Consider the following 23265-nt stretch of genomic DNA (forward strand, 5'->3'; position numbering starts at 1 on the left):
ATGGGTACCTATGTTGTTATCTCTGCATCGTAGCACCCTTTGGGAATTATCTGATGGCTAATTATGGAAGTCGTGTGAGTGTTAGAAGAGCAGAAATCTTCTTGCATGCATCGCATCGTAGCATCGTACAACGTGGCCACGAGGCACTGAAGACTCCCTGCCTCATGGGCGTGGAAGAGAGAAGTCTTGGAGCAAGCCGTGTCTTCCGGTGAAGATTGGTTGGGTAGGCTCATAGTTTATGATGAACATCGATAACACGATTTCAAAAGAAGGCCGGTGACCTTAGATAATCTGGGAGTCAAAATGAAGCGTGAGCATTAATATTTATAGTGAATCATTAAGTACTAGGGTTACATAATAAAAGTTCAGTATCTTAGTCGCCGTAGTTACTCTCACTGCGCTTTCCGTCGCCCCCTGTGATATCATCATGTATTGAGTGTAGTGCCTTGAGCCATGTGTCGAACACGAGCTTCAGAGGGCCGTGCTGATCGTCTCCTTCATGTCTCCTTAGCATCTCATTGCGTAAATTTTCATACGCCTCGATCATGATCCATATCTGTAGAGCTGTAGTATCCGTATGATGCTGAGCTGGTGATCTACGAAGCACTGAGGACAGCTCCTTCGTCAAGAGATCTAAGCATCTTTGTAGATCTGAATGTCCCGAAGGTATCGTTGGCTTCCGTCCCAAGCCCGGCGATGCCGTCTCGTAGCTCGTCCAGGATGGAGAGCTGGGCACCGATGAGATAGTGCTTCGTTTAAAGTCTATCGAATCTTCCCCAACTAGTGTCCCGTCGTCGGATCGTGGCGACCCTCTTCCCCTTAAAGGTGAAGGCTCAGGTAGTTCCGTCACAGGCTCAAGGGGCGGAGGGACGAGACTGGGGTCTTGGGGGTTGAAGCAGTGGTCCTGCTTCTCTGTGATTGGAGAGTGCTCAATACCTCCCTCATTCACAAAAGAGGCGCGGGATTCAAGAAGCGCCCTGTATGATTCGGCAATACTCTCAATGGTTGGCACGTCTTGTGACGTGCCTTGAGTACGTAGTAGAGGGTGAGTCTCTAGTTGGCCAACATGTGAGACGGGCGTCTTTGCATATCGCCTCGTCATGCGAGGCGGTCCAGGTTTGATTGGGGGAGCAGCTGTTTTCTCCTCACGTGGCGTTGGGCTCACAGGAGCGGCAGCAGCGAGATGTGCAAACTCGGGTACGGCAATACTCGCAGGACGCTCCCGAGTCTTCTCGCTATCCAACTGTCGTGGACGGCGGCCGTCACGAGAAGTGTAGCCGTTCTTTCGAAAATCCTCGAGCCAGTTGCTGTCTTCTGAATTGATAGGGACGGGCAGGGCGTGCCGTTGCGGAACACTCGGCTTAGAACCATTGAACAGGTTGAATGATAAAGAGGCACGGTGTGGTTTTGCTTCTGGTGAATTTGTCTTGGTATCACTGTAGTTGATTGAAAATGGTCGTTGCTGAGATTGAGTACCGATTTTTTGAAGCTTCCTCTTCAGTTTCTTGCCTTCAGGCTTCACCATTGATGGCGCTGACCAAAGCTGGCCTAGATACCGATCCATTGTGTTCTAAATAGATGTCTATCTCCACGAGTTTGGGTATTCATCCGATCACGGTATGAAAACAGGGAGGGTAAATGCTGGAGCGAATTGGTTTGACGATGCTATGAAGAACAAAAATCGAGACACCAAACTAGGGACGAGGCTCGTTTAGGGAATCGATAGATTATATCTCGTCTGACCGCCAGCTTCAATCCCGATATTGTAAGGGAGCATGCCTGCTTGCCATAGCGCAAAACGAATGACGTTAGGACATGGTAGGATGCAGCGTGCAAGCATCGTCATGCAGCCGGGTGGACACGACTCAGCCCAATACGAAAACCGGATTTTCCCCTCTCAGCCCATGAACCATGAAAGAGTGGAGGCGGACGCCGAAGGAAGCGCTACATCAGCCTGGACCAAGCCGGTAAATGGCACACCAGACACACCAGATACACACCAGATACACCCAGATACACACGGATACACACGTTCTGACGTGCCAGCAGTCATGGTCGGCATGCGCTTGTCATCGTATTCCCCCCTGCCGTGACATGCAGGACGAACTGGCGGCCGTGGGATCCTTGCACATCGCCAGCTCTAGTCCAATGGTATCGAGACAGCCTCGACAGCCATCACCAGATGGGTGGGATTAGACCCCCCCAAAATCCTTGCTAGCCTCCAGCTGCATGCTACTAATCGTATCTCCAATATTCCAGACTGCATACTTACTTCGTAGCGAAGTTTTTTTTTTTTGCCTACCCGCTGCACGACGCAGGGAGAAGAACACTGAAGGGTTGGAAATAAGGTGCCTCACAGCCTTACAATCTGCCATTGGCTGAGCCAATGCAGTGGTAACGTCGAGTTTCAGGTGGCATGATATTAATAGGCAAACGGAAAAGGACGCAAAAGACAAGGCTGTTCTATATGATGATCACCACCTTTGTTAGCAGACAGGAGGAGCGAGCGCAGTTATTCAGTACCTCGAGCTCGGTAGTGGTGTACTCAGTAGGTAAGAAAAAGCCTCGATGTGACCGCCAGACCGACCACATCACGTAAGCCCATGATGGGCCGATTGTTGTCTGAGCACCGACCGCCTCATGTCTCGCAACTGCAGCGAACTGAATGTGCTTTGGGAAAAGGGTTGCTTTTGGGCATCAGCGCGGCCATTTAATTACCACGTTATTATCTGCGCGCTCTGTTTGATTGAGGGACACCTGGTGTTCACTTTCAAGCGGTCTACACCCCGCAAGATATATCACAATGCAAAGCCGTTATAGGACCCTTTATATGACAAGGAATGGCCTGTCTAGTCAAGCGGCAGATCAGCCTGGCGAGCCTGGGTAGCCTTAGGTACTTTTTTAATGAAGTGCTGAGCAGGTACCGGCTTGGGCCCTGGATGCCCTGGATGCCCTGGATGCCACTGGGGAAAGTATAGAAATCCATGTCACTCCAAGTAAGTTGCTGATCTGTGCAAGTCGTAATGAGCGAATCTCGCGATACTGGTGGTGATACTGGTGGTAATGGATAGGTATGTTCAGAGTGCTGGCGAGGCTGGGCAGCTAAGGTAGGTATACAGTAACGATAGGCAGAGTCACAATCACTAATCAGTCTCACTGTCATCGGCGCTGTCTTAGCACAGCTAGCAACATTTGGGGCAGTTTAGGACATCTTCTCCCCGCCACGGTTGGAAGTATAGGACAGTACATAGCACAGTATTCATACGGCAATTTATTTAAATTGCATCCAGCTTAGCACTGCTACTCAACGCGGTTTCACAATGCGAAGCGACGCGTGCCCCGCGAATCACCGCTTGCTGCGTTGCCGAGCAGGAGAAGATCAACAACCACGACAGAAACACTCCTCCACTTTCGTTCTTTTGCGCTTCCGAAATGAGATAGCAATTTCCACTGCTACATGCTCTTGTATACCCAGCTCCTGATTTTGTCGCATCAGCCGTCCTCAATTGGCTGCTTTGAAACAGCCCAAACATGCCGCTCGTCTCCGGCGCCCAGCGCAATCGCGGCCGTCCACGGCCCTCCTCGCCATCGCGCCCACAGCAGAACAGACGCACCACCCGCCTACCAGACTACGAGCCTCCGTCCTTCCCGCTAGACCGCACCTCGCAGAGGGAATTAGCCGAACTCTCCAACAACACAGACACGCGAAGATACGAAGAGCAACTCAAGCAGTCCATCACACTGCTAACCGACAATGTGCGCGACATCAACGACCGTTACGTCAAGAAGAAGCACGAGTTAGACAAGCTGAAGAGGCAGAAAAGGAACCAAAGCGAAGATGTCGGGGAAGATCCAGAAATAAAACAACGTGGCCATGCCGGAGAAGCTGCAGTTGCGCGTCTCCGTGATATGGTGCCCGATCTGACGGTCGAGTGTGACACTGCTGTGCGTGAGGTCATAGATCTCCGTGTCGAGCTCGAAGACGGCAAACAAGCGATACAAGACACGGTCCGCAAGGTCGAAGCCGAGAGTGCCAGTGCCGCAGACGAAGCTCAAGAAAACCCTGAGGATGAAGCCAAAACTGAAGACGAAGATACAGTTATGCGAAATGCAAAGCCTAGAATCCGTGGCCCTCTAAAGATCTTGAAAAAGGAACAAGAAAAGGCAGCTGCCGACTATGCTACAAGGTCACTGGAGCAGCGGTATGCTGCTGATAATGACTATATTGGTTTCAAGCGCCTTTGGTGGGATGCTGTGCACAGTGTAGATGGCAAGCCACTGCCCGACGCTTCTAGATGGTTTGCCGGTAATAATGTTGACGGCAATGACGACGAAGACGATGAGGAAGAAGATTTGGTTATTGCCGAGGAACACATCAGTATATACTGCCCGTTGTCTATGGTTGTCATGGAAGAGCCTTATACCAGTAGTGTTTGCAAGCACACCTTTAATAAACCGGCCATCGTACAGTTTCTCCGCTCACAACCAAGCCACAAAGCCCAGTGTCCGCAAACCGGTTGTAGCAAGGTATGGCTACCGCTTCTCCCCTCCTTCCCCAGACTTTAGTCGGTCATATCCTACCTCTGTCATAGCCCCAAACTTGCTCTCATAAGATGCTAATTATGCCCATAGGAGATATCAATCAAAGACTTCTACGATGATCAAGTCATGCTCCGCAGAATTCAACGCGCGCAAGCCGAAAAAGAAAGACGAGATGTGGATGATGAGGATGACGATGGAGTCGACGTGGATGGCGACTCATCGATGCTCGACCCACGTAACGTCAAGGCTGAGCGTGCTAGGGATCGGGGAAGCCAACTGCTCGCAAGCTTAGGGGTTAACCCAGACGAGGACGATGACAAGTTTACCGATGAGTAGGGCGCATTACTGCAAATCATGGTTCGCGTTCCACTGCTTTTTGGTCGTAAAACAGGTATCTTTGTCTTGTCTATATTCTAAGCAAGTCTATAGTGAGGGCTGTCTAAGTATGTCGTCCCGCCATCTATTCTATATGGTTCCCGGGCGCCGTGGGCGCATTTCTATATCTTTATAACATTGCTCCTTTACAATTTCGCCCGAGGCTCATCGCTTTTCTTGGGTGCGCTACGATACCCGCTCTCCACATTCGCGTCATTCACGACGTTCCCATGAACATCACGTCGAATGCCCAGCTCCATAAGCTTGGCGAAGACGGCCGCGAAGTCCGCGAAGAAGCGATCCTTGTCGGTAGCATACGTCTCGACCCATTTGCGGAACGACGGGTCGGATAAAAGACTCATGTCCGTGGGCAACATCATAAGCCCTTCTACCACCTCTTCGTCACTCTCTTCTTCCTCGACCGGCTCCTCCACGTACACGAACTGGGCGACTCCGTTGTCGAGCGTCTTCGGCTTCCACGCCTTCTCGTTCGCAAGCAAGACGCGGAAGTACTGGTTCGAGAAGCGCGTCGGGTTGTTCACCCACTTGCCCTCGAAACCCGAACGGTCGATATGACATCTCCCTAAATTGTGTGCCCCGCTGAGCGCCACGATCTCCTGGTCGTTGAACCCCATACGATTGAAGATGAAGCGCAAGTGATCGGCGCCCTGCGCGCCATCAGGCAATCTCCCGTGCGGCGGGATCTTCGCCTGATGCGCCTCCGTCTCGTCGAAGTCCGTACGCCCGCCTTTCCACGCGATCCGCGGCCCACCCATCTCCTCGATCGCGACGATCGCAGCGAGCGTCCATAAGTCCGCATATGTAATCCACGGATGCGCCTTCTTGATGGGCTCGAGGAATGCCCGCGCGTGCTGGAGCCCCGCGTTCGCGGGATCGCCGCCCTCGGCCTCGTACCGCATTCCCGCGCCGTTGGAACCCCCCGTTCCGCTCGCGGCGTCGTATGTGCCTGCGCTGTGCCACGCTAGGCGCACGAGGACCGGGCCGGCTGAGCCATCGTCGTAGTCGGGCTGATGCAGGAGGTCGCGGATCGAGGCGCGGACGGCGTCAAGTTGTTCTGCCGAGGGTTGAGGCGGGACGGTGGCTACACCGCGAGTTATTGATGGCGCCATCGGTCTTTCTCTCATGGACTAGGTTGGAAGACGATGATTAAGGGGACGCGATCTCATGTAGATATTAAGATTAGGAGAATTTTACAGTCAAGGAGATCTTTACGCTGGAAAAAAATTGTGAAAAAGATAGTGACGCTTTTTGCCTCCTGGAATCAAGCATTGATAATAATACAATAGTCGGTAAGAATACACGACTAAGCAACGCGGTCATCGGTATTTTATCAACCTCGGCTTTCTTTCTTAGTTCATGCTCACGCGTAGGTATCCACAGGCACTATGTGAATAATAACGGGACCAAGTCTCCATTTGCCCTCGTCTTAGTGTGGACGCCGTCTTCTCATCTTTTTTTTTTTTTTTTTCGTCCCTTTTCACGTGAAAGTCTGGAGGGATGTAGCTGACGCGTAGTGTAGCCCACTTACTTAGTCTACTGCAGGAGAAAACTCCCGTCAAGAGCTTTATTAGCGCGTTGAGGGTCTGGCGGTACCGTTGCCGCGGCAGTCTAGGCTGGTAAGTATCTTGGTGTTATTGACTTCGCGTCTGATAGTTATATAGATAGATCCCATCCGGACGCGTATCGTCGAGTTCTCTCGCACTGAGTTGAAGAGAATCTTCGACTCGGCAAGGCGTATGATGTCTCGGCATTGTCCGGAACACCTTAGGAATAGCGAGGCCGGTTACGCCATCTCCTAGGTGTAGTTGATACCAGCTACCTGCTGTGCTGTATTTATAATAACGCGTTGTCGTCGGAAAGTCGAGCGGCTCGTGTTTGCTCTGCAGCTTAGAACACCTCATCTCATTAGCAACGACTCCTTATGAGCAATGTTGTTCAGATGACGTCGCTGGGAAACTGTGTAACACATCCGCATTATTCATCTTTGCTGTCGAGAAGTAGAGGGAGCTTGCGCTAGGTCGGATTTGCTTGCTCTAGGGGATTTTTTCTATTTGTCTCTGTTACAGTTGCCTTTCTCAGTCGTTTCCCAGAGCCATAGCAGTACCGTAGACGTGCCTCATCCCGCTCATGTTCCTCAGGACAGACAGCCACGACTCACTGGATAGGTGCTGACAGCACAACTGGTTCAATGGTAAGGATAAGCAGCGCTAGGCCCGGGCCGTTGGTTTAGCGCCCAAATTGCCGTCGTAGGATATCATCGCTCTGTGTGTGCCTCTCAACCTTTATTAGATTTTGCGTCCAATTGATGGTTTAAAGAGTGGACGATGTAACGCAGTGCGATGATGACCAGACTGATCAAGCAGCGAGTTTAGGCGACGGGACTGTGGATGCCATGGAATAGGGCCTCCCGACGCTTTGTCGAGCTTGTTACGAAATCATTCAAGAGATTTGGCATCTAGTATGAGACAGCCAATCATCACGAGAACTTTTTCTTTTAACGAGAGCATCGACTTTTTTTTTTTTGGTCCTATACGCCAATGCAGGAATAAATAGATACAATGTGTTCCGATCGCCTATCCGCAAGCGCTCTTGCATTCTTGCAGTGTGGGTTGAAGTAAAACTGGCAAGCTCTCGTTCCTCACGCGGTATTCACACAATCCATCGTCACCACATTCGCCCTCCAAGTTCGTGCTCGCCCTGAAGGTCGCGGACCCCGTCATAAGCTTGTACGCTTGAGTAGCGTAGATGGTGCCATTGTACGTCAGCTGGAATCCAAGACTAAAGTAATAGTCGCCGGGCGCCGAGAGATCTGTGTGCAGCTCGTTGAGCGTCACCTGCCAGCGCGGGTTCGAATAATCGCTCGGTACTACGTCCGTCACACAGCTGTTGCTGCTGTGGCCGTACGGAGTGAACTGGTCCGTTTTCCAATGGAGTTCACATTGCGTTGTGCTCTTTCGGAACACCACGTAGCCTCCGCCAGATGCGTGTGGTGCCGGCGCTGCTGCAATTTGCTGCACGTTCGAAATCGTCAACAACAGGCCGCTTGCATTGGCGCTGTACGGGCTTTCGTGAGGGTTATATGTCGACAACGAGCTGATTTGCCATGCCTGTAGCGGATACCAAGGCGGAAGTGGTGGGACAGGAAGCTCGTTTGATGATGCCAATACAATCCGCGAGGAGGTCGCCGCGAACAACAACCCGAAATGTAGGAGCCTCATATTCTAATTATCGAGATCTATCGTATGTACACGGAATAAGAGACGTTTGACATATGTACGGGTTGATAGGCGTGCTGTCGAAGTCACAGCTGATTATATTTCTGGTTACACCTCTATTGCTTTTATACCAAAACTCACAGGATCCATAGCAGACATTTCCCTCTCCGAATACTAGCACGGTAAAACCAAAACCCACGTGTGAACTTCGTATAAGGATTCGATCCATTCCTGTTGTAGGATTCCGGCTATTGGTGCATATTAATATTGAACATCTAGACCCAGGGCCCCGGCGTCGTGCCTCAATCGCAGGGTCATGGAGAATCGGTGAACGAATGAGAGGCGTCCTCCACATGCGCTGTTGCGCATCAGCGTTACATTCGAGTGAAAATATCTACCATAACGCATACCAAGCTAGACAATAGTAGCGAGATGCAGTAGAAATCAGCAACAACAACTCGCTCAACGAAGTCTAAGCCGACACGATCGCTTCAGCGCTATTGTTTCTCGACACTGTACTGTTCGCATCTCGTTACTCTTACATAAGTGAATGTTCATACAACGTTACTCACGCAAGAACGCCCACCATCCGTGCGCCTTGCATTCCCGCTCCTTGAGCGCGTACGTGTACGTTTTGACGGCTAGGTAGTCCTTTATGGGATCATATTTCTCCGCGCGTCGGGTAAAGAAGACTACCTCAGGCACCATACATAAAGAATTCTCCTATGCTCAGATTATGTTCGGCTCAAAGTGAACTTTCCCCTTCTTCTTCTTCTCCACATTGCCTGTTTGCGAATCTACAGCAACTGTAGCTTGGGGTCGAATTCCGCGTACGAAGTAGTGCTGTCTTCATGCGCCGATATCGGCCCGAATAACCTCGATTCTTCCTAATACACTCTCGATTAACCTTACCACAACGACCATCACGTATCTGAGGGTTACGAAACTGCACTTGATTCGGTTGTATTGCCCCTTTTCCTTCAATTGAAGGTATCAAAAGTTTGTTGTCATGCTTTCCCAAGCATGTCGATGCACAATTCGACATTCACTTAGAACAAACGACGGTCCTCGGCGATTTTCTGAAGTTACCTTCATCTTATAGTTGGGCTGCCGGAATCTCTAAGATGCATGCATCTCTTCTCTCATGTTGCTACCCTATTCCTGCCAATCGCGGTTATTCCAGCCCAAGTAGACATACTGTTACACGAAGAGGACAAGATCATGCCAGCTGGCAGAACTAGCCGCGCTGACGTTGCTTATCCTGTCATACGTGCCATACTTACCATCAAGGGAACCCTTATCATACAGCCTCTTGTGTTATGATAGTCGCAAATAGTTTCACGACTTTTGAGGCCTGTCACTTGATGGCCCAACTTAGAGTTAGTAGGCAGGCTATAACTCAGCAAGTCTACCCCGGACACGGCTGCAGCCTCTGATCATGTGCCAGGTCGCAGCAAGCACAGCTAGCTGAACGCCAAGAGACCGTAAGAAGAGTATAGCAGTGGCAAATACGTTCATGTATGCAGATGCAGAGATCTTTGTCAATGTAAGCATATGCAGGGACTGTGATCTAAAGCAGGCAATTATAGACGAGTTGACTAATAGAAACTTCGTCGTTGTGACCAAATTGGCCTTGACGTGCCTCGATCTAGAGTATTACTTAATACATCTCTTCAGCTGTGACTTCCTCTGTTTATAAGAGCTCGCATAATGTATCTGCACTGCATCTAAGAGAAAGGGAGCTAAGTGCTAACGAGACTGCTTTCTGCAGAATACGAACTTAATGGTTTATTAATAGAGGCTATAGAGTAATCACATTTGTATTCGGCCTACCTGTTCTCGCACATGAACTCCGATTCATCATTCAGGAGGAATATCTCATTGATCAGGTGCTCTAAAGCTCACTGGACGGGTAGCTTCACCGACTTTCCGCACATGCAAGCTACGTAGCATTCACACGTGGGAAACCTCTTACCAGAATAAAAGCATTTCGTTTTACAATATTCTCAGGGCTGAATACAACACTGGGAATATAACCCACTATTACAACGTTCGATATCACGGTTACACTATCACGCGAACAATGGAAGTCTGTGCCTAACAGTGCACTCCTCTGTATATTAGCCAAACGTTGATGATGGTTGTTTGAAGCGACATTCGCTGATTTGCAGAACTATTGTCACAAATACTCACATAGAAGTACTTCAAACTCTGATCAAGACACGGTGTTCCGTCAACGCAGTTCAGCTTTCTAGAGTAACAATGAGTGAGGCACCTGGTGGAATGTATCGTGCTATAAAATGCTAACAGGTCAAGCCGAACAGGATAAAGAAGCGAGAATAACACAACAGCCATGATATACAGCTTGTTCTTAGGTGATCGGAATCCCGTTTCTGTGTGATGAAGCAGATTCGGAACTCATCACAAGATAATTGGAATTACAGCTTGGCAAAGCAGCACCTGAGCTACAAGTACTTGCACGCTCTGACCTGCTTGGAATACCCATACGTAACGTATGCATAATACTCTATGCTAGTATTCTCTGGTTCTAATAGCTCTTACAAATTTCCGTGATAGAGTCGGCGTAATAACTTCCCGCAATGTAGTATTCAAGAAATGGTACAAAGCTTGTATTACGATGCTGATATGGTTGTCGCTTCTGACGGTGGACCAAATGACTTATAGCTGAGGAACACATTCTGTTACACAACATATCACAACATATAATATTCACATTCATTAATCAGGTTTTGCTATATCATACGTGGTATATCTGAGTTGTACTGAAGTATATATAGTGAATAGCTGCGCCGTTGCAAGATACACTTGTCTAGTAATTAACATGTCAAGCTGGCTTCAAAGGCAGAAACGGTGCGGGTTTAATAAAATTATGGTTCTGAGTTAGACACTTAGAAAACTTTCGATTCACTTTTATACAACTACATATTATTAGTGCAGCTCTGTAGCATACATAAAACGTCAAGGCTGTAAGCTACTCATCAAGGTCAAGTATGCACGATGAGCGCGGGATCACATATCTCGTCAATACCTTCACGCATTCCAGGAAGCTACTTAGTTACCATATGCCAATATGGACAATTTCAGTGAATTCTAATGCTCAGGCCAATACTAGCTCAGCATCACGATGCCGTTGTTACGGTTTCGACCATAAGCACACATGTAAGCAGGAGGAGGCATTCAAGCAGCCTGATTTGAAAATCCTATGATATGGCACGGTATCGTGGTGCTTATTCCTTTTCTGCAGAAGCTATGAAGCGTCTTACCATCCTTCGAGTCGACTGATCTAGGCACTTCGGTTCGGAGATTCTGAGTAAGAAGCGAGACGAGGGCATACCTGCGGAAAGCCTTGGGATAGAGAGACGGCCCTCTTCTATCCTGTATCCTGAATCATTATAAATAGCCGTAAAATCCCCTCGATAGTAGGGAACGATCATCCTCTACTATACTCCCTATCTCTCAAAAGCTCATCAAAGTCTAGCTTCACCATTCAGAATGCGTTCCGCACTTGCGATTGTCAGCTTCGCCGCTTCCCTGGCGAGTGCACTCACACTGCCTCGCGACAACAGCAAGAGTGCTGTCGCTCTCAAGGACGAAGGAGATGTCCATACCGAAGCGATCACTCATGTCTACCTCTGCCAGGGACCTGGATACGGAGCTCCATGCTCTCTTGAGTCCCTTTACACTGGTTACTGCTGTAAGCGCTGTTGCCTGCTTGACCCTAGATATACTACCATTACGCTAGCTAACACACTGTGCAATTGTATAGACTACTTCATCAATGGCTATGATAATACTATCTCGTCTGCTCAACCTGATCCCGGCACCACTTGCGCCATTTTCGAGTATGTCAATATTCATGAACAAATTCTCATTATAGCAGTGGAGCTCTACGCAAATGACCTAACACTAACTTCTATTACTCAAGTGACGCGGCCTGTGGAGGTACCTATCTCTCGTTCACCTACCCCGGCATTTCAGACCTGAGCGCCTATGGTTGGAACGACCGCGCAAGCTCGATTGCCTGCTTCTAGTCAATAGGTGAAGTTGGCGCAGTATTTTGGGGGTCCCTATGCTGTAGGCTTAAGTTGGGCAGCGATGTTCTTGTTGCCCCTATTATGGAAGCATGGAGGTTCATTGGTTGGAGCTTCTCTACGCTCTTTTAAATACAGCGCGCTGAAAATATTCATATTTAGTTATTTCCTTTATCAACTCATGAAAAAGAACACAGTTTAACGTGTATTTCCCCTCTTTCGATGATATCGTAGTGACATGACTGAAAGTTACAGTTGAGAAGGGGCCTTTCTTAGAGACTATAGCTATCGGATTCCTATACTCAGGTTATGCTATCATCGAATTGGTCAGAGACTCCTGTGTGACTGTAACTCTCCACAGCGTAAGTTGGTCAAGGACTCCTGTAGCCCCTGTTGATCATTGCCATCTGAATAGCTTCAATACCAAGCCCAGTTGCCTGTCTTTGTTGTACTCTTCAAGCTTTCTTCAATCGGCGTTATGATGTTACCATATACCTGGTGTCGCATTTCTTCCTGACCCAGATCAAGGTTTGGATAACCAAATGCAAGTTTCAAACAGCATTCTACAGAATTACAATATTCCTGACCCCCAACCAGCGCGACCTTGCTCAAGAGGCTTCGTACTATCTCGAACCCCCGTTCTGTTGTGCAGTCAAATATCTCTTTGGGAGACGCATTCGAGTTAATTGCGCCAGACTTCTCAGAAAGCACGTCATCCATGGACCTCCAAAGAATCACCTCAATCAGAAGTACAAATAGACCCCATATGAGCTCATTTGTAAAACCTTCAGGTCTTGGTATGATGCAGGTGTTGCTACCACAGGGTACAGTACAGTTGGAGCCATGGCGGCACAGATCTTCCGGTGCCTTTTTCGATATGTAAGCTCGGTCGAAATTGATAACGTCGTTGAAACTGCTAAGACACAACATTTGACTGGTCATTATCGTCGACAACCATGGCGTTTCATGCAGTTGAATGATACCCGACGAGATTGCGGCGGCAAGGGCAAGCTTCTGTGGCAGTGACGGAGTACTCCGCTGGCGCCAATGAGCCGGTGCTTTCAGTATATCCCAGATAGAAACGAAGTTCAGTACAGAGCTCTCGCAATTCTCATCGAGGGGTATAACACTGAACCGCCCATACTCTTGAGCCGATGGGTCCGTCGCGTACCCGCAAGCTTTTGATTTAAAGACGTCTATGCTCAAGGAGTGGCATAACTTGTCTGTCATCAGCTGTGGCGGTATTGGGGACATAGGGTATTCGGGCGCTGGCTGTCCGTTGTTTACCACCTGGGTATTGAGATGTCCTCTAGTTGTAAACTTCACCCGCTTCACCACCCTTTTCCCACTCGCATCCCCAATCGAAGGACGCGTAGGAAGATTCAATTCCCCAGTTGAATTCTTTGATGATATATCAACCTGTAATCTGACTGATTTCCAATCCCAAGTCTTGGGATTCGGGTTCTTGAGCCCCAATGCATCGTAATGTGACAAGATCGCTCGAAAGTCTAGTTTCCCGACTATGTTTTCTTCTTCCCCTCGCAGACTCAATCGCGGAGTGAGAAGTTGCAGGCATAGCCCATGCTTTAGCGGGCAAGCTTCGCATAGACCTAGTTGTAAGGCCTTGTATAGACTGCGGATGACCCATCTGAACAGCTCCAGATATTTTCCCTGGGATCGCTTGCCGCGGCTAGGCTCAAGTCGTAAACTACCAATGACTATGGTCTCTAGAGTTTGGTTCTTGGCAATTAGTCCCTGAAGCGCCTCATCATATGACGAACGTTTGATGACTAGAGACACCCGCATAATGTACCGTTTGACGGTTCCTCCTGCGTAACGTTCCGGCTATTGAGAATGATTCGTATTAGTTGATGGCAGTTGCCAGAAGGAGGATGTAACTAGAAAGTACTAACTTGTCCTTCGGGACTGAGCCCCAGATTCGATTTTAGCTCTTCCATGATGGTGAGCATATCCTTAACAGTGTCTTGAAAGGTGTTGTACATGTGGTCAAGCCTTGTTTCAATGCGTTTCTTCGCATCTTCGTCTTGCCATAACGGGCCAAAAGGCTCGTTGAGCATTGGCTCTAGCTTAGCTGGAGACACGATGCCTCCCAGTAGAGTTTCGCATGTGTTATATAATTTACCATGTTCCGTTTTCAGATTTCGAATGAGGCTTTGAACAACTCTCACATGCCCGCGCCACGTGGACACGGCACTTTTACCGTCATGGTAGTGTTCAAGGGCGGAAATAATTAGAGGGATCACTCCCAACACAAGGCCAACGGCCTCAACACCTGACATTCTGCATATAAACTGCGCTGTTTCCCTGGAAAAGCGTAACTTATCGGAGACACGACTCAAATGGTGACGCAGGCGCTGTATTTCAGGTGGTCGGTATGATATGGCAAAGCCAGATCAGATAGTCCGCGCCTTCTTATGCAGTTCCTTATTGGACATCGGGCACAGCCTGCATGAGTAAATGAATACAATTCTGATCGGGGCATCCTTTTCCCGAATCCGATGTCACAGTAATCTCTCAGCTCTCCAATGGCACTAACTTGAGATGATCTTCAGTTTGCTAGCTTTCTGCATCTGGGATACGATGGAGCTTTACCTCACCTCCTAATGGCGACTTCAATTTCTGAATACGTAGTACAATGCATACAAAAGTTTCAAGCCGCTTCATCGGAGTGTGATAAGCTGAACGATGCGGCACGTCAGAAGTTCCTTGATGAGTTTGCACGGTTCAAGATCTGGGCGGGTAATTTGGGGGCTCACCGCAGGGGTCGCAGTTCACTAGATTGGCGCCTTCGCGACGCATCACATCTCCGAGAATTGGTTATCAATCTACTCACGGATTTGAAGAGTAGTCTCCATGACAGTATGTTATAAATATCGGATGATTGGAGATATGCTCGTTGGAATCAATTTACGCTAATGAGTAAAAAGCTCAGTCACTGCTTCATAATGATCTCAAAACTGATCAAAATGAAGCGCTAATCCCAGAAGGCTCTCTCGGAACTGATGATATCGAAACCAATGATGATACCGAGTTCCTCGAAATTATTACAGATATAAATGATATAATAGGTTGCTTGCTAAGACTTTCAGTCTCGATCAGAAATCCCGCTCCGCATGACCATTTCATGTCATCGAAGTTCATCGATACCTCCTATTTTGAGGAATACGACGTGGAACACGTCAAAGCCAAGTTTCCGCATATAGAACTAGCATTAGCAATTCGCCTAGGAAAGGCAATATCTCAAAGACGACAGTACTTCAAGTATCGCAAGGCTCATCATGAAAAGCTCAATGCAGGGTTAGATCTCGACTTGGGAAGATCCGAAGCCGGAGCTCAAAGCACAATCGCATCGTCTATACCAACCGCACTCAAGGATAACGAAAACAGCCACCCGGCATTCAGTCGACTCGATGAAGAGGAAGAATCGAATTCCGGTGCTTCTCAGACATCTTACGCGACTTCTGGTCCGGAATCGGGTCGGCTCAAGATCCCTTCGCTACCAAAACAAGCAAGTGATGGTCCTTTCGAATGTCCATTTTGCTACATGATAATATCAGTTAGCACTACAATCCAATGGAAGTACGTTGCGCTTATTATGACAATGTTTGAGAAACGGCGAATAATTACACTACTGATCATTTCGATAGGAACCACGTAATTGCGGACTTGCGGCCATACACCTGTGTCGAGTTAGATTGCTTGACTCCAGAGCAGCAGTACACCAGACGCCGAGACTGGCTGGAACACCTGGACCAGAAGCATTGCCGAGTCTTCAGATGCCCCTATTCTTGCCAGGAAGCAGAGTTCGACACACGTAGTCAGCTTGAACGTCATCTACGGAGCCTTCACCAACAAATGTCGTCTCAAAAAGATCTCAGCTTTATGATTAGTTTATGCGAGCGGTCTATGCCTTGGCCGGAAGAGGCCAAATGTCCACTCTGCCAACACACTCTATATTCGAAGGGAGAATATGCTCGCCATGTCGGCCGGCACCAGACCGAACTGGCTCTATTCGCCCTTCCGCGCAATGAAGACGATGAAGAAGATCTCCTAAAAGTAGAAGATGAAGTAGAAGATGAAGACGATACAGAAGGCGAAGATGATGTAGAAGACGAATATGACAATGTCAAATTTGTGGCTTCAGGTAACGTTTTTTTTAGAGCGGTCGAGGATGCGAGACTAGCCCACGAGGAAGCAAGAGCGAAGGTGGAAGAGGAAAACCGGAAAACGAGCTCCAAAACGCCTACCCGCAATAGCCAGAATCTCACTCCATCCACCATTGTGATCGAGCCCACTGAGGAATCTCAACGGTTTTACAATCAGAACAGGCGCGAAATGGATAGACAGCGCCTTGAACCCCACATAGAAGATATCCTTCCATTAGAACCCAAGATAGCGAGTGCCATTCGCGGTAGGAGGAGAGGTCCAATAGAGTTGGAAACACGAACTAAAACTGCTTTCAAAAGAAAATTCAAGCTTACTTGCGCATTTCATCGCGCAAAAAGGGTATCGGTAAGTTTTAATGAATTCGGGAACATATTAAAGTTCATCTGGACACGACTATTCTAACCAGGCGCAGTGTAACTGCCATGATTTCTCGAAATTGGAAGAAGGCTATCGCAAGTACTGTGCGGATGAAGAGCAAAAGGCAAGAGCTGCCTCCCGAGGTGAGTCGGTGAGGCCGTTTGGTGAAGGTAATAAAGAGACGTACAGAACTGGTGATGGCGTACCGTCCAAGGACGAGGTAGACGCTCTCAGGAGGAGGTTTAACTTCCCGTCCCGTAACTGAAATACATAGTTAACCCCCCGCCCCTCCTTTCCTAGCACCATTATCGCAGATCCTCAAACCCACCACGCCGCTCCAGAGCACAGCGCGAGGTGGAACCAGCGACAAGCGGTCAACGTCATAAATATGTCATGTCCCTGAAATATCATCGGGCCGCAAAAAAAAAAAAAAAATTCTAGACACGCGTTATCCACAATAGTACCCAGTATAACGATAGTAACGTGGAGCTAATTACTTCGCGCGAACGCGGGACAGGGTGCTTTTACAATTGGCATGCTGATATCACATCACTTGGTCGCTAGTTTTAGTACATACAATTCAATCAAAGGGTGAAGTGAGGAAAGGATGTAAAGGGTCAGATGGAGGTTAATCGTCAATGCTATGACAGTTTGTTGTTTTAGTATTCACTTTCTTGATGCTACCCTCATGTCGCCTTATTATACACAGAAATATGTATCAACATGGCACGAGACAAATCATTTCCCCCCAAAGAGCAAATGCAGTGTAGAAGATTCATTCAAAAAGGTACAATTCATAATCTAGTCAAGGATATCTCTTCTACCTTGCCATACAGTCCATACCACCTATTATTTCGTTGCGATATACATTTTACAACTTGCCAGCGGCAAAGAAGTCCTCAAGCGCCTCCACGACTCGGGCCTTCATGGTCTTCTCACCCTCACGAACCCAGACACGGGGATCGTACTTCTTCTTGTTGGGCTTGTTGGCGCCCTCGGGGTTACCAACTTGTGTCTTGAGGTACTCAATGTTACTGGTAATGAAGTCACGGTGACCACACAGGTACGCCCATTGCAGATCGGTATCCAAGTTGACCTTGCAGACACCGTAGCCGATGGCCTTCTTGAACTCATCCTTGCTTGATCCAGAACCACCGTGGAAGACAAAGAAAATAGGCTTGCTGTCCTTGGACACGCCCAGCTTCTCAGCAGCATATTCTTGGTGCTTGCCCAGGATATCGGGTCGAAGCTTGACATTGCCTGGCTGGTAAACACCGTGGACATTACCGAAACCAGCAGCAATGCTGAACATCTTTGAGATAGGGCTCAAGGCCTGGTGAATGGCCCAGATGTCCTCAGGCTGCGTGTATAAGGAGTTGTTGTCGACGTCCTCGTTGTTAACGCCGTCTTCCTCTCCACCGGTGATACCGACCTCCATCTCTAGCCATAAGTTGACGGCGGCGGATCTCTTTAGGTACTTGGCAGTGGTTTCGATGTTGGATTGCAAATCCTCCTCAGACCTAAACAGCCAGATGTTAGCCCTTCTGTACTTAAGGAGCTCGAATTTTTCCGTGGTAGATGAGAAGAACAGAGTATATGATGTATAGACGGGTAGTGTGGCCGTCATGAATCTTGAACAATTGGAGCGACATAGATATCACACTTACAGATCAATCATGTGGCTACTGAATAGGGGAGTTCCGTTGTTCTTGAAGAATTCCTCTGTATCATGTCAGAATTCCGTCCATTGACTCAAAAATATGCCGTCAGCACTAACCATCGGCATCAAGCATGCCATCTAGCCAAGGAAGAAGCTTCTTGGCACAGTGATCGGAGTGAATGATCACTGGGATTCCGTATAGAGGTGCGATGGAGCGGATGAAGTGAGCGGCGGCTAGAAAACAAAGAGTGTCATGTCAGCCAGTAGTCAGTAAAACTAGAGGGAATTGGTTGTAATTACCAACGGCACCGGCAATGGAAGCCTCCTGGTTGGTGTTGGAGATGCCCTTGCCAGCAAAGAAGGCAGCGCCGCCATTGGAGACCTGGAGTATGATAGGAGACTTGGCGTCGCGAGCAGCCTCCAGAGTTGCGACGACTGTAGAAGAAGAGGTACAGTTAACGGCAGGCAGAGCGAAACCTTGCTCCTTCGCGTAGCTGAGGAGCTGTTCACAGACGAGGTTTCAAGTCAGCCGATGCGTCATGTACTTGAGGAAGCGCAAAGGGCGTGATCAAGAGGCAGAAAGAGGCCCCGGGACAGCAGTAGACGTACCTTGTAGACGTTCTCGCCGTAGACGACGCCGGGCTTGAGTCCGAGCTTGTCCATGACAGCCATTTCGGATGTGGTATTCGGAGGTGAGGTGGGGTATGAGCGACAAGAACAAGCTTTGCGTAGTAGCAGGAAGTTAGCTGGTATGGTCTGGTCTGGTATGTATGGAGAGTGAAAGGGAAGAAAGAAAGGGCAAGAAGAAAAAGTAAGAATAGCAATGAGGTATTAAGCGGACGAGAGAGGGGGTCTGGAGCAGGGAGAAGAGGAGCAGATTGTAGGACAGGAGAAGCAAGGTGAAGCCGGACGAATTTAGTTTGGTACTGTAGGTGGTTCGAATTATGGGCTATGGGCTTTGATCTTTACGACGGGACCTCCGTAAAAGATGGGTAGGCGAGAGGTAAGTACCTTAGGGAGCACGGTGCCTGACTAGATACTCTGTAGAATGACTGAGAAAGAGTGGAATCATCACCTACTTGTCGATTACTGACTGATTACCTACTGACTAGGTGCCGTATTGTATTTGCTGAGAAGGGAAGAAAGTGAGAGAGATGTATGAGGTTTATTATCACGACAGCTTTTCTCGACATGTACTTATTGGATAGGTACCTACCTAGGTACCTATATTACAGTGGTTGTGCACCGCGAACACCACACATAGGTAAGTATCTGAGGTCAGCGCCTACATAGCCTGCGTAGCTGTCAGATCAGGTCGTCTCTGGCGTAGGAGGGGGAGGGGGAGGGGTAGGAGGAGGGGCAGAGAGAGAGCTGGGGCCTCTAAGTACCTAGGTACATAAGGTAGGTACGGTAGGTAGGTACCTATGCTCTATGACTGCATATGATCACATCAGTGGACACCGGCTTGGTGGTTCGAGCCCGCTACAAGTCCACTAGGAGTCCGCCGAGCGGCCGCTTGGCAGCCCTGGCAGCCCCTCTTTCGGCGGGACCTGCATGCAGTACTGATGCGGTACTTTGTCTGCTTGCAAAAATATGCGATCGCCGATGTACTGAGGGGCTATTATTTCAATTGCCAAATGATTGGCGGCATCTCGTCCACTGCCCCGCCCCAGCACGACAGTAGGTTTTCCGTAGCACCTAGCGCAACTCGCTCATCCATCAATGGATAGCTCTCGAGCTCCGTCGTCCGGTGTCGTGTTTGCCGTTGTCGTCACGAGAACCGAACCTCCATCTCGATGCCCGTTCCGGATTATCCCACCTCTTCAGATTACTCCGTACACGAACTCCCCAAATTGTAACCCATTTGCCGACAGATTGGCTGCCAACGATGAATTCTCGGATACCCCATCCAAACCGATGTCACCCTGCTGTCAATTGACTCTACTCGCCGCCCGTAATAGTACAGCGTCATTATCAGCTATATGCGTGACCACTGGTCTAATTCCCAATACCCACGGTTCTAGATACGTGAGGCTGTATGCGAAGCTGGTGAGAGACTACACGTATACATGAGTCAGCTTGGCTGTCAGAGTCAATGCCACCCATGCCAAGCGTTTTCCCAATCCCCATGGGGAACCAAGAGCTTCCTTACATGGACTATTGAAAAAAATATAAAAGTCATGGGATCACGAGAATAATAGCGGCTATCGTCGCCGTTGCTGTCGCCGTTTCATAGGCTGAACCAATCAGCTGTAGAATCACAATGAGGCGGCCGACTCTGCCTCCTACCCACCCTGCATGAACGTCTTCTGCCGAGGATCCATCGCGGCCTGCACCCGAAGTCTCCCGGACATTCACGATCTCGGTTCAACTGATCTTGATACCTAGCTCCCACGTCGTTGACGATGTTCCGGTCTACACCTTGTTGGGTGTTGGCATGCAGTAGTGTATAGGTTCCCCAGACCTCGGGAGCTGGAGAACATCGATAAGAATACACGCTATGCTTAATGTAGCATACCTACTTACCAGTTGCCGAAGCATTTCCTGAAGTTGCCGCGTTTGTACGGCCCCCAACCTGCGTCGAGACTGATCACAATCGAGGTTAGTATCTCTTTCGACTTTCCGTACTTTTCTTTGCGGAATAGCGCGTATGGAACAAGTTAAATACTGGTAGTTAGTTACGTACATGCCTAAATCAAGACGACAACCAAGCCTCGGAAGCAATCATAGAAAAGATACTCAGAATATATTCAATGGAGCGCAGATGAACATTGTCGTTGGGATAAATGCTAATAAGATGGAAAGGGCTTAGCTGAACTTAGCTGAGCTCGGCTGAGTGGATAGAATCCCTCAGCCTCTTCTCGCTACTAGCTTGGTTGTAAACCACACAGGAGACTGAAATTAGATGCTAGAACCCGATTCCGAACGACTTGAATAAATCACTTGTCAGGATAACGCTTCCTGCGACCCGGCGTACCATGTGCAGGCTATTCCCTTCTAGTCTTCATTACCCATCATGACCAGTAGTAACGATGCGGGATATCTTCTCCCCTGCTCCGCATCCTTCAAATGCTTCGACCGCTTCAGCATCATAGATGACACAGAAGATCTCGAGGACCCAGACGGACAAGTACCGTTTTGGCCGATCCTCACTTCCTTGCTCAGATCCACCCCGATAGAAACACCAACACAGCTGGCCGAGCTCCTAGACACCATCGCCGTCACCCTGCGCGGGAGCTCCGGACCAGCAGGCGACTACGGATTCCTCAAGTCTTTCATAAGTACATTGGAGCCCGCATTCTTCGGCACATACTGGCCCTTAATAGTCCAATTCGCCCTCGAGCTCCCGGAGCACTTTCCCAGCGGAATCCTTCCGGTTCTCGGCGCCGAAGGTACCACATCTACTTTGGAGCTAAGCAGACGTCAAACAGCATGCCTCGTGGTCCATCAATTCCTGTGTACCTTATGTCCGCCGGCGTGGCGGGAGGAGTACTTCGACTTCAGCATATGGTATGCCTCGGGCCAACGCCATGAGCAAGCGTGCAGGATATATCTAACCTGCCTATTAACATACCTGGGGACGTTCCTCTCTACGTCTGATCAACAACAAGACGATTGCCACGTGACTTACACCCTGGTAACCGCTGAGGCAGACTTCACGACAGTAGGTTCGTCACAGGCGCCTCTTAGTCCAATCGAGATTACGCTTGTAGACAACTACGAGACATCTCCCGCCCAACTCGGCCTGCCCTCCGGCGCAGCCGTAGTCTCCGCAAACCGATTCATCGGCTTCGGACAATCCGCAACACAAGAAGAAGTCCACGTCGGGAGCTCGCCAGCATCATGTCCAGCCGTTCTAATCACGCCTCCGCTAGCGAAGAACCAAGTCCTCGTAGTAAGAGGCGCAGAAGCCGTGTTGAGCATCACCGGACAGCGACGGAATATCACCGCAATACCGCAAGATACGATTATATCTACAGAATGGCGCGCTCGCACAATGTTATTCATGGACGCGCTGGAACTCGACGTCGAAAGCGACGCGAGCGGTCTTCCGGATTTAGTACCAGAGAATCTCACGCGAGAAGTCAATAAAGCCGCCATTGCGTTCTCATCAGGGATGTACGAGGTTATTTGTAGTCCGCTCTGGGGCTGCGGTGCCTTTGGCGGCGACCCCTATGTTAAAGTCGCGCTGTTGTGGTGCGCTGCTTCTGCGGCTCATACGTCTTTGAAGATCATCTGTGATCGCGAGGCTCGCGAGATCGTCTCGTCGTTGACTCGTCTTGTTACGGCTGTGAGAGGCCGATTGGTGACGGCGCAGGACTTGATGGGACTCCTTCGGTCTATACCTAGAAATACTGCGAGACTGCAGACGCTTGACTGGATGGTAGAGCGATTGGGCGCGTGATGTCATGCTATGGACTTACTCGAGTCTGGCATATTGCCACCTGAAAACGTAGAAGATTAAACCAAAGACGATAGACTGCCATAATCATAGCAGGTTAAGCCACTAAGCCTACTATGACTTAACGCCTATGCACTAGGTATACTTATAGAAGGGCTAATCATACAAGTATTAGCATGAAGTTACATGTTTATGTGCGAGGCTATTTATATGTAAGGCTGACCCTTCGTTATAATAGCCCTCATAATAGCTGTTATATTTATAATGAATAAGCACTGTAGTCATTGCGGACGTAATGGTTTACCTGCTATGATTATAGCGGCTGTACTAGGATGGCTATTGCCCATGGTTTATCTTCCAAGTTTTGTCCTATGTGGCCTCACTGGACCTTCATGGTCTCAACGAAGTGCTAGAAGCCTCTTCCACACCGCTACTCTCGTCTTTCGTGCGTCG

General features: G+C 49.0%; 9 protein-coding genes across 9 annotated transcripts; 4 read left to right on the forward strand and 5 right to left on the reverse strand.

Annotated features, from left to right (window-relative positions):
* Positions 1-286: 286 nt before the first annotated feature.
* On the reverse strand, positions 287-1670 carry F5B22DRAFT_494410 (uncharacterized protein). The gene has a single exon (XM_047972386.1). It carries the CDS (start codon positions 1562-1564, stop codon positions 374-376), a length of 1191 nt encoding a protein of 396 aa, XP_047825961.1. The 5' UTR covers positions 1565-1670; the 3' UTR covers positions 287-373.
* A 1861-nt stretch (positions 1671-3531) lies between these two features.
* On the forward strand, positions 3532-4878 carry F5B22DRAFT_639685 (zinc-finger of the MIZ type in Nse subunit-domain-containing protein; the record flags this gene model as incomplete). The annotated part of the gene is made up of 2 exons (XM_047977749.1): positions 3532-4527; positions 4633-4878. The coding sequence occupies 2 exons, from the start codon at positions 3532-3534 to the stop codon at positions 4876-4878; spliced, it is 1242 nt and encodes a 413-aa protein (XP_047825962.1).
* A 185-nt stretch (positions 4879-5063) lies between these two features.
* On the reverse strand, positions 5064-6047 carry F5B22DRAFT_639686 (peroxiredoxin; the record flags this gene model as incomplete). The annotated part of the gene is made up of 1 exon (XM_047977750.1): positions 5064-6047. One exon carries the CDS (start codon positions 6045-6047, stop codon positions 5064-5066), a length of 984 nt encoding a protein of 327 aa, XP_047825963.1.
* Positions 6048-7175: 1128 nt separating this feature from the next.
* Positions 7176-8400, reverse strand: F5B22DRAFT_494417 (uncharacterized protein). The gene has a single exon (XM_047972387.1). The coding sequence runs from the start codon at positions 8154-8156 to the stop codon at positions 7512-7514; it is 645 nt and encodes a 214-aa protein (XP_047825964.1). The 5' UTR covers positions 8157-8400; the 3' UTR covers positions 7176-7511.
* A 3266-nt stretch (positions 8401-11666) lies between these two features.
* F5B22DRAFT_661040 (uncharacterized protein) lies at positions 11667-12419 on the forward strand (the record flags this gene model as incomplete). The annotated part of the gene is made up of 3 exons (XM_047980339.1): positions 11667-11868; positions 11941-12016; positions 12100-12419. 3 exons carry the CDS (start codon positions 11667-11669, stop codon positions 12203-12205), a joined length of 384 nt encoding a protein of 127 aa, XP_047825965.1. The 3' UTR covers positions 12206-12419.
* F5B22DRAFT_494677 (uncharacterized protein) lies at positions 12420-14628 on the reverse strand. Its single transcript, XM_047972388.1, has 2 exons — positions 14119-14628; positions 12420-14050 (listed from the first exon to the last, which is right to left on the reverse strand). Exons 1-2 carry the CDS (start codon positions 14503-14505, stop codon positions 12623-12625), a joined length of 1815 nt encoding a protein of 604 aa, XP_047825966.1. The 5' UTR covers positions 14506-14628; the 3' UTR covers positions 12420-12622.
* A 39-nt stretch (positions 14629-14667) lies between these two features.
* Positions 14668-17204, forward strand: F5B22DRAFT_494797 (uncharacterized protein). The gene is made up of 4 exons (XM_047972389.1): positions 14668-15085; positions 15154-15805; positions 15874-16738; positions 16806-17204. Exons 1-4 carry the CDS (start codon positions 14830-14832, stop codon positions 17013-17015), a joined length of 1983 nt encoding a protein of 660 aa, XP_047825967.1. The 5' UTR covers positions 14668-14829; the 3' UTR covers positions 17016-17204.
* Positions 17205-17621: 417 nt separating this feature from the next.
* Positions 17622-19073, reverse strand: F5B22DRAFT_639690 (uncharacterized protein; the record flags this gene model as incomplete). Its single annotated transcript, XM_047977751.1, has 5 exons — positions 17622-18270; positions 18418-18472; positions 18528-18644; positions 18711-18912; positions 19020-19073. 5 exons carry the CDS (start codon positions 19071-19073, stop codon positions 17622-17624), a joined length of 1077 nt encoding a protein of 358 aa, XP_047825968.1.
* Positions 19074-20799: 1726 nt separating this feature from the next.
* F5B22DRAFT_495152 (poly glycohydrolase-domain-containing protein) lies at positions 20800-22946 on the forward strand. Its single transcript, XM_047972392.1, has 2 exons — positions 20800-21011; positions 21323-22946. The coding sequence occupies exon 2, from the start codon at positions 21427-21429 to the stop codon at positions 22813-22815; it is 1389 nt and encodes a 462-aa protein (XP_047825969.1). The 5' UTR covers positions 20800-21011; positions 21323-21426; the 3' UTR covers positions 22816-22946.
* The last annotated feature ends 319 nt before the right edge of the window (positions 22947-23265 follow it).

This window comes from Xylaria bambusicola, assembly GCF_022495145.1.
Source record: "Xylaria bambusicola strain CBS 139988 unplaced genomic scaffold F5B22scaffold_68, whole genome shotgun sequence".
Taxonomy (NCBI): Eukaryota; Fungi; Ascomycota; class Sordariomycetes; order Xylariales; family Xylariaceae; genus Xylaria; species Xylaria bambusicola.

Bases quoted from the DNA above. Each gene is read 5' to 3' on its own strand.
- F5B22DRAFT_494410 (XM_047972386.1), bottom strand. From the start codon at position 1,564: ATGGATCGGTATCTAGGCCAGCTTTGGTCAGCGCCATCAATGGTGAAG.
- F5B22DRAFT_494417 (XM_047972387.1), bottom strand. From the start codon at position 8,156: ATGAGGCTCCTACATTTCGGGTTGTTGTTCGCGGCGACCTCCTCGCGG.
- F5B22DRAFT_494677 (XM_047972388.1), bottom strand. From the start codon at position 14,505: ATGTCAGGTGTTGAGGCCGTTGGCCTTGTGTTGGGAGTGATCCCTCTA. The intron at 14,051-14,118 runs GTTAGTACTTTC...CATTCTCAATAG, and splicing joins GGCTCAGTCCCGAAGGACAA to CCGGAACGTTACGCAGGAGG.
- F5B22DRAFT_494797 (XM_047972389.1), top strand. From the start codon at position 14,830: ATGGCGACTTCAATTTCTGAATACGTAGTACAATGCATACAAAAGTTT. The intron at 15,806-15,873 runs GTACGTTGCGCT...TCATTTCGATAG, and splicing joins AGCACTACAATCCAATGGAA to GAACCACGTAATTGCGGACT. The intron at 16,739-16,805 runs GTAAGTTTTAAT...AACCAGGCGCAG, and splicing joins ATCGCGCAAAAAGGGTATCG to TGTAACTGCCATGATTTCTC.
- F5B22DRAFT_495152 (XM_047972392.1), top strand. From the start codon at position 21,427: ATGACCAGTAGTAACGATGCGGGATATCTTCTCCCCTGCTCCGCATCC.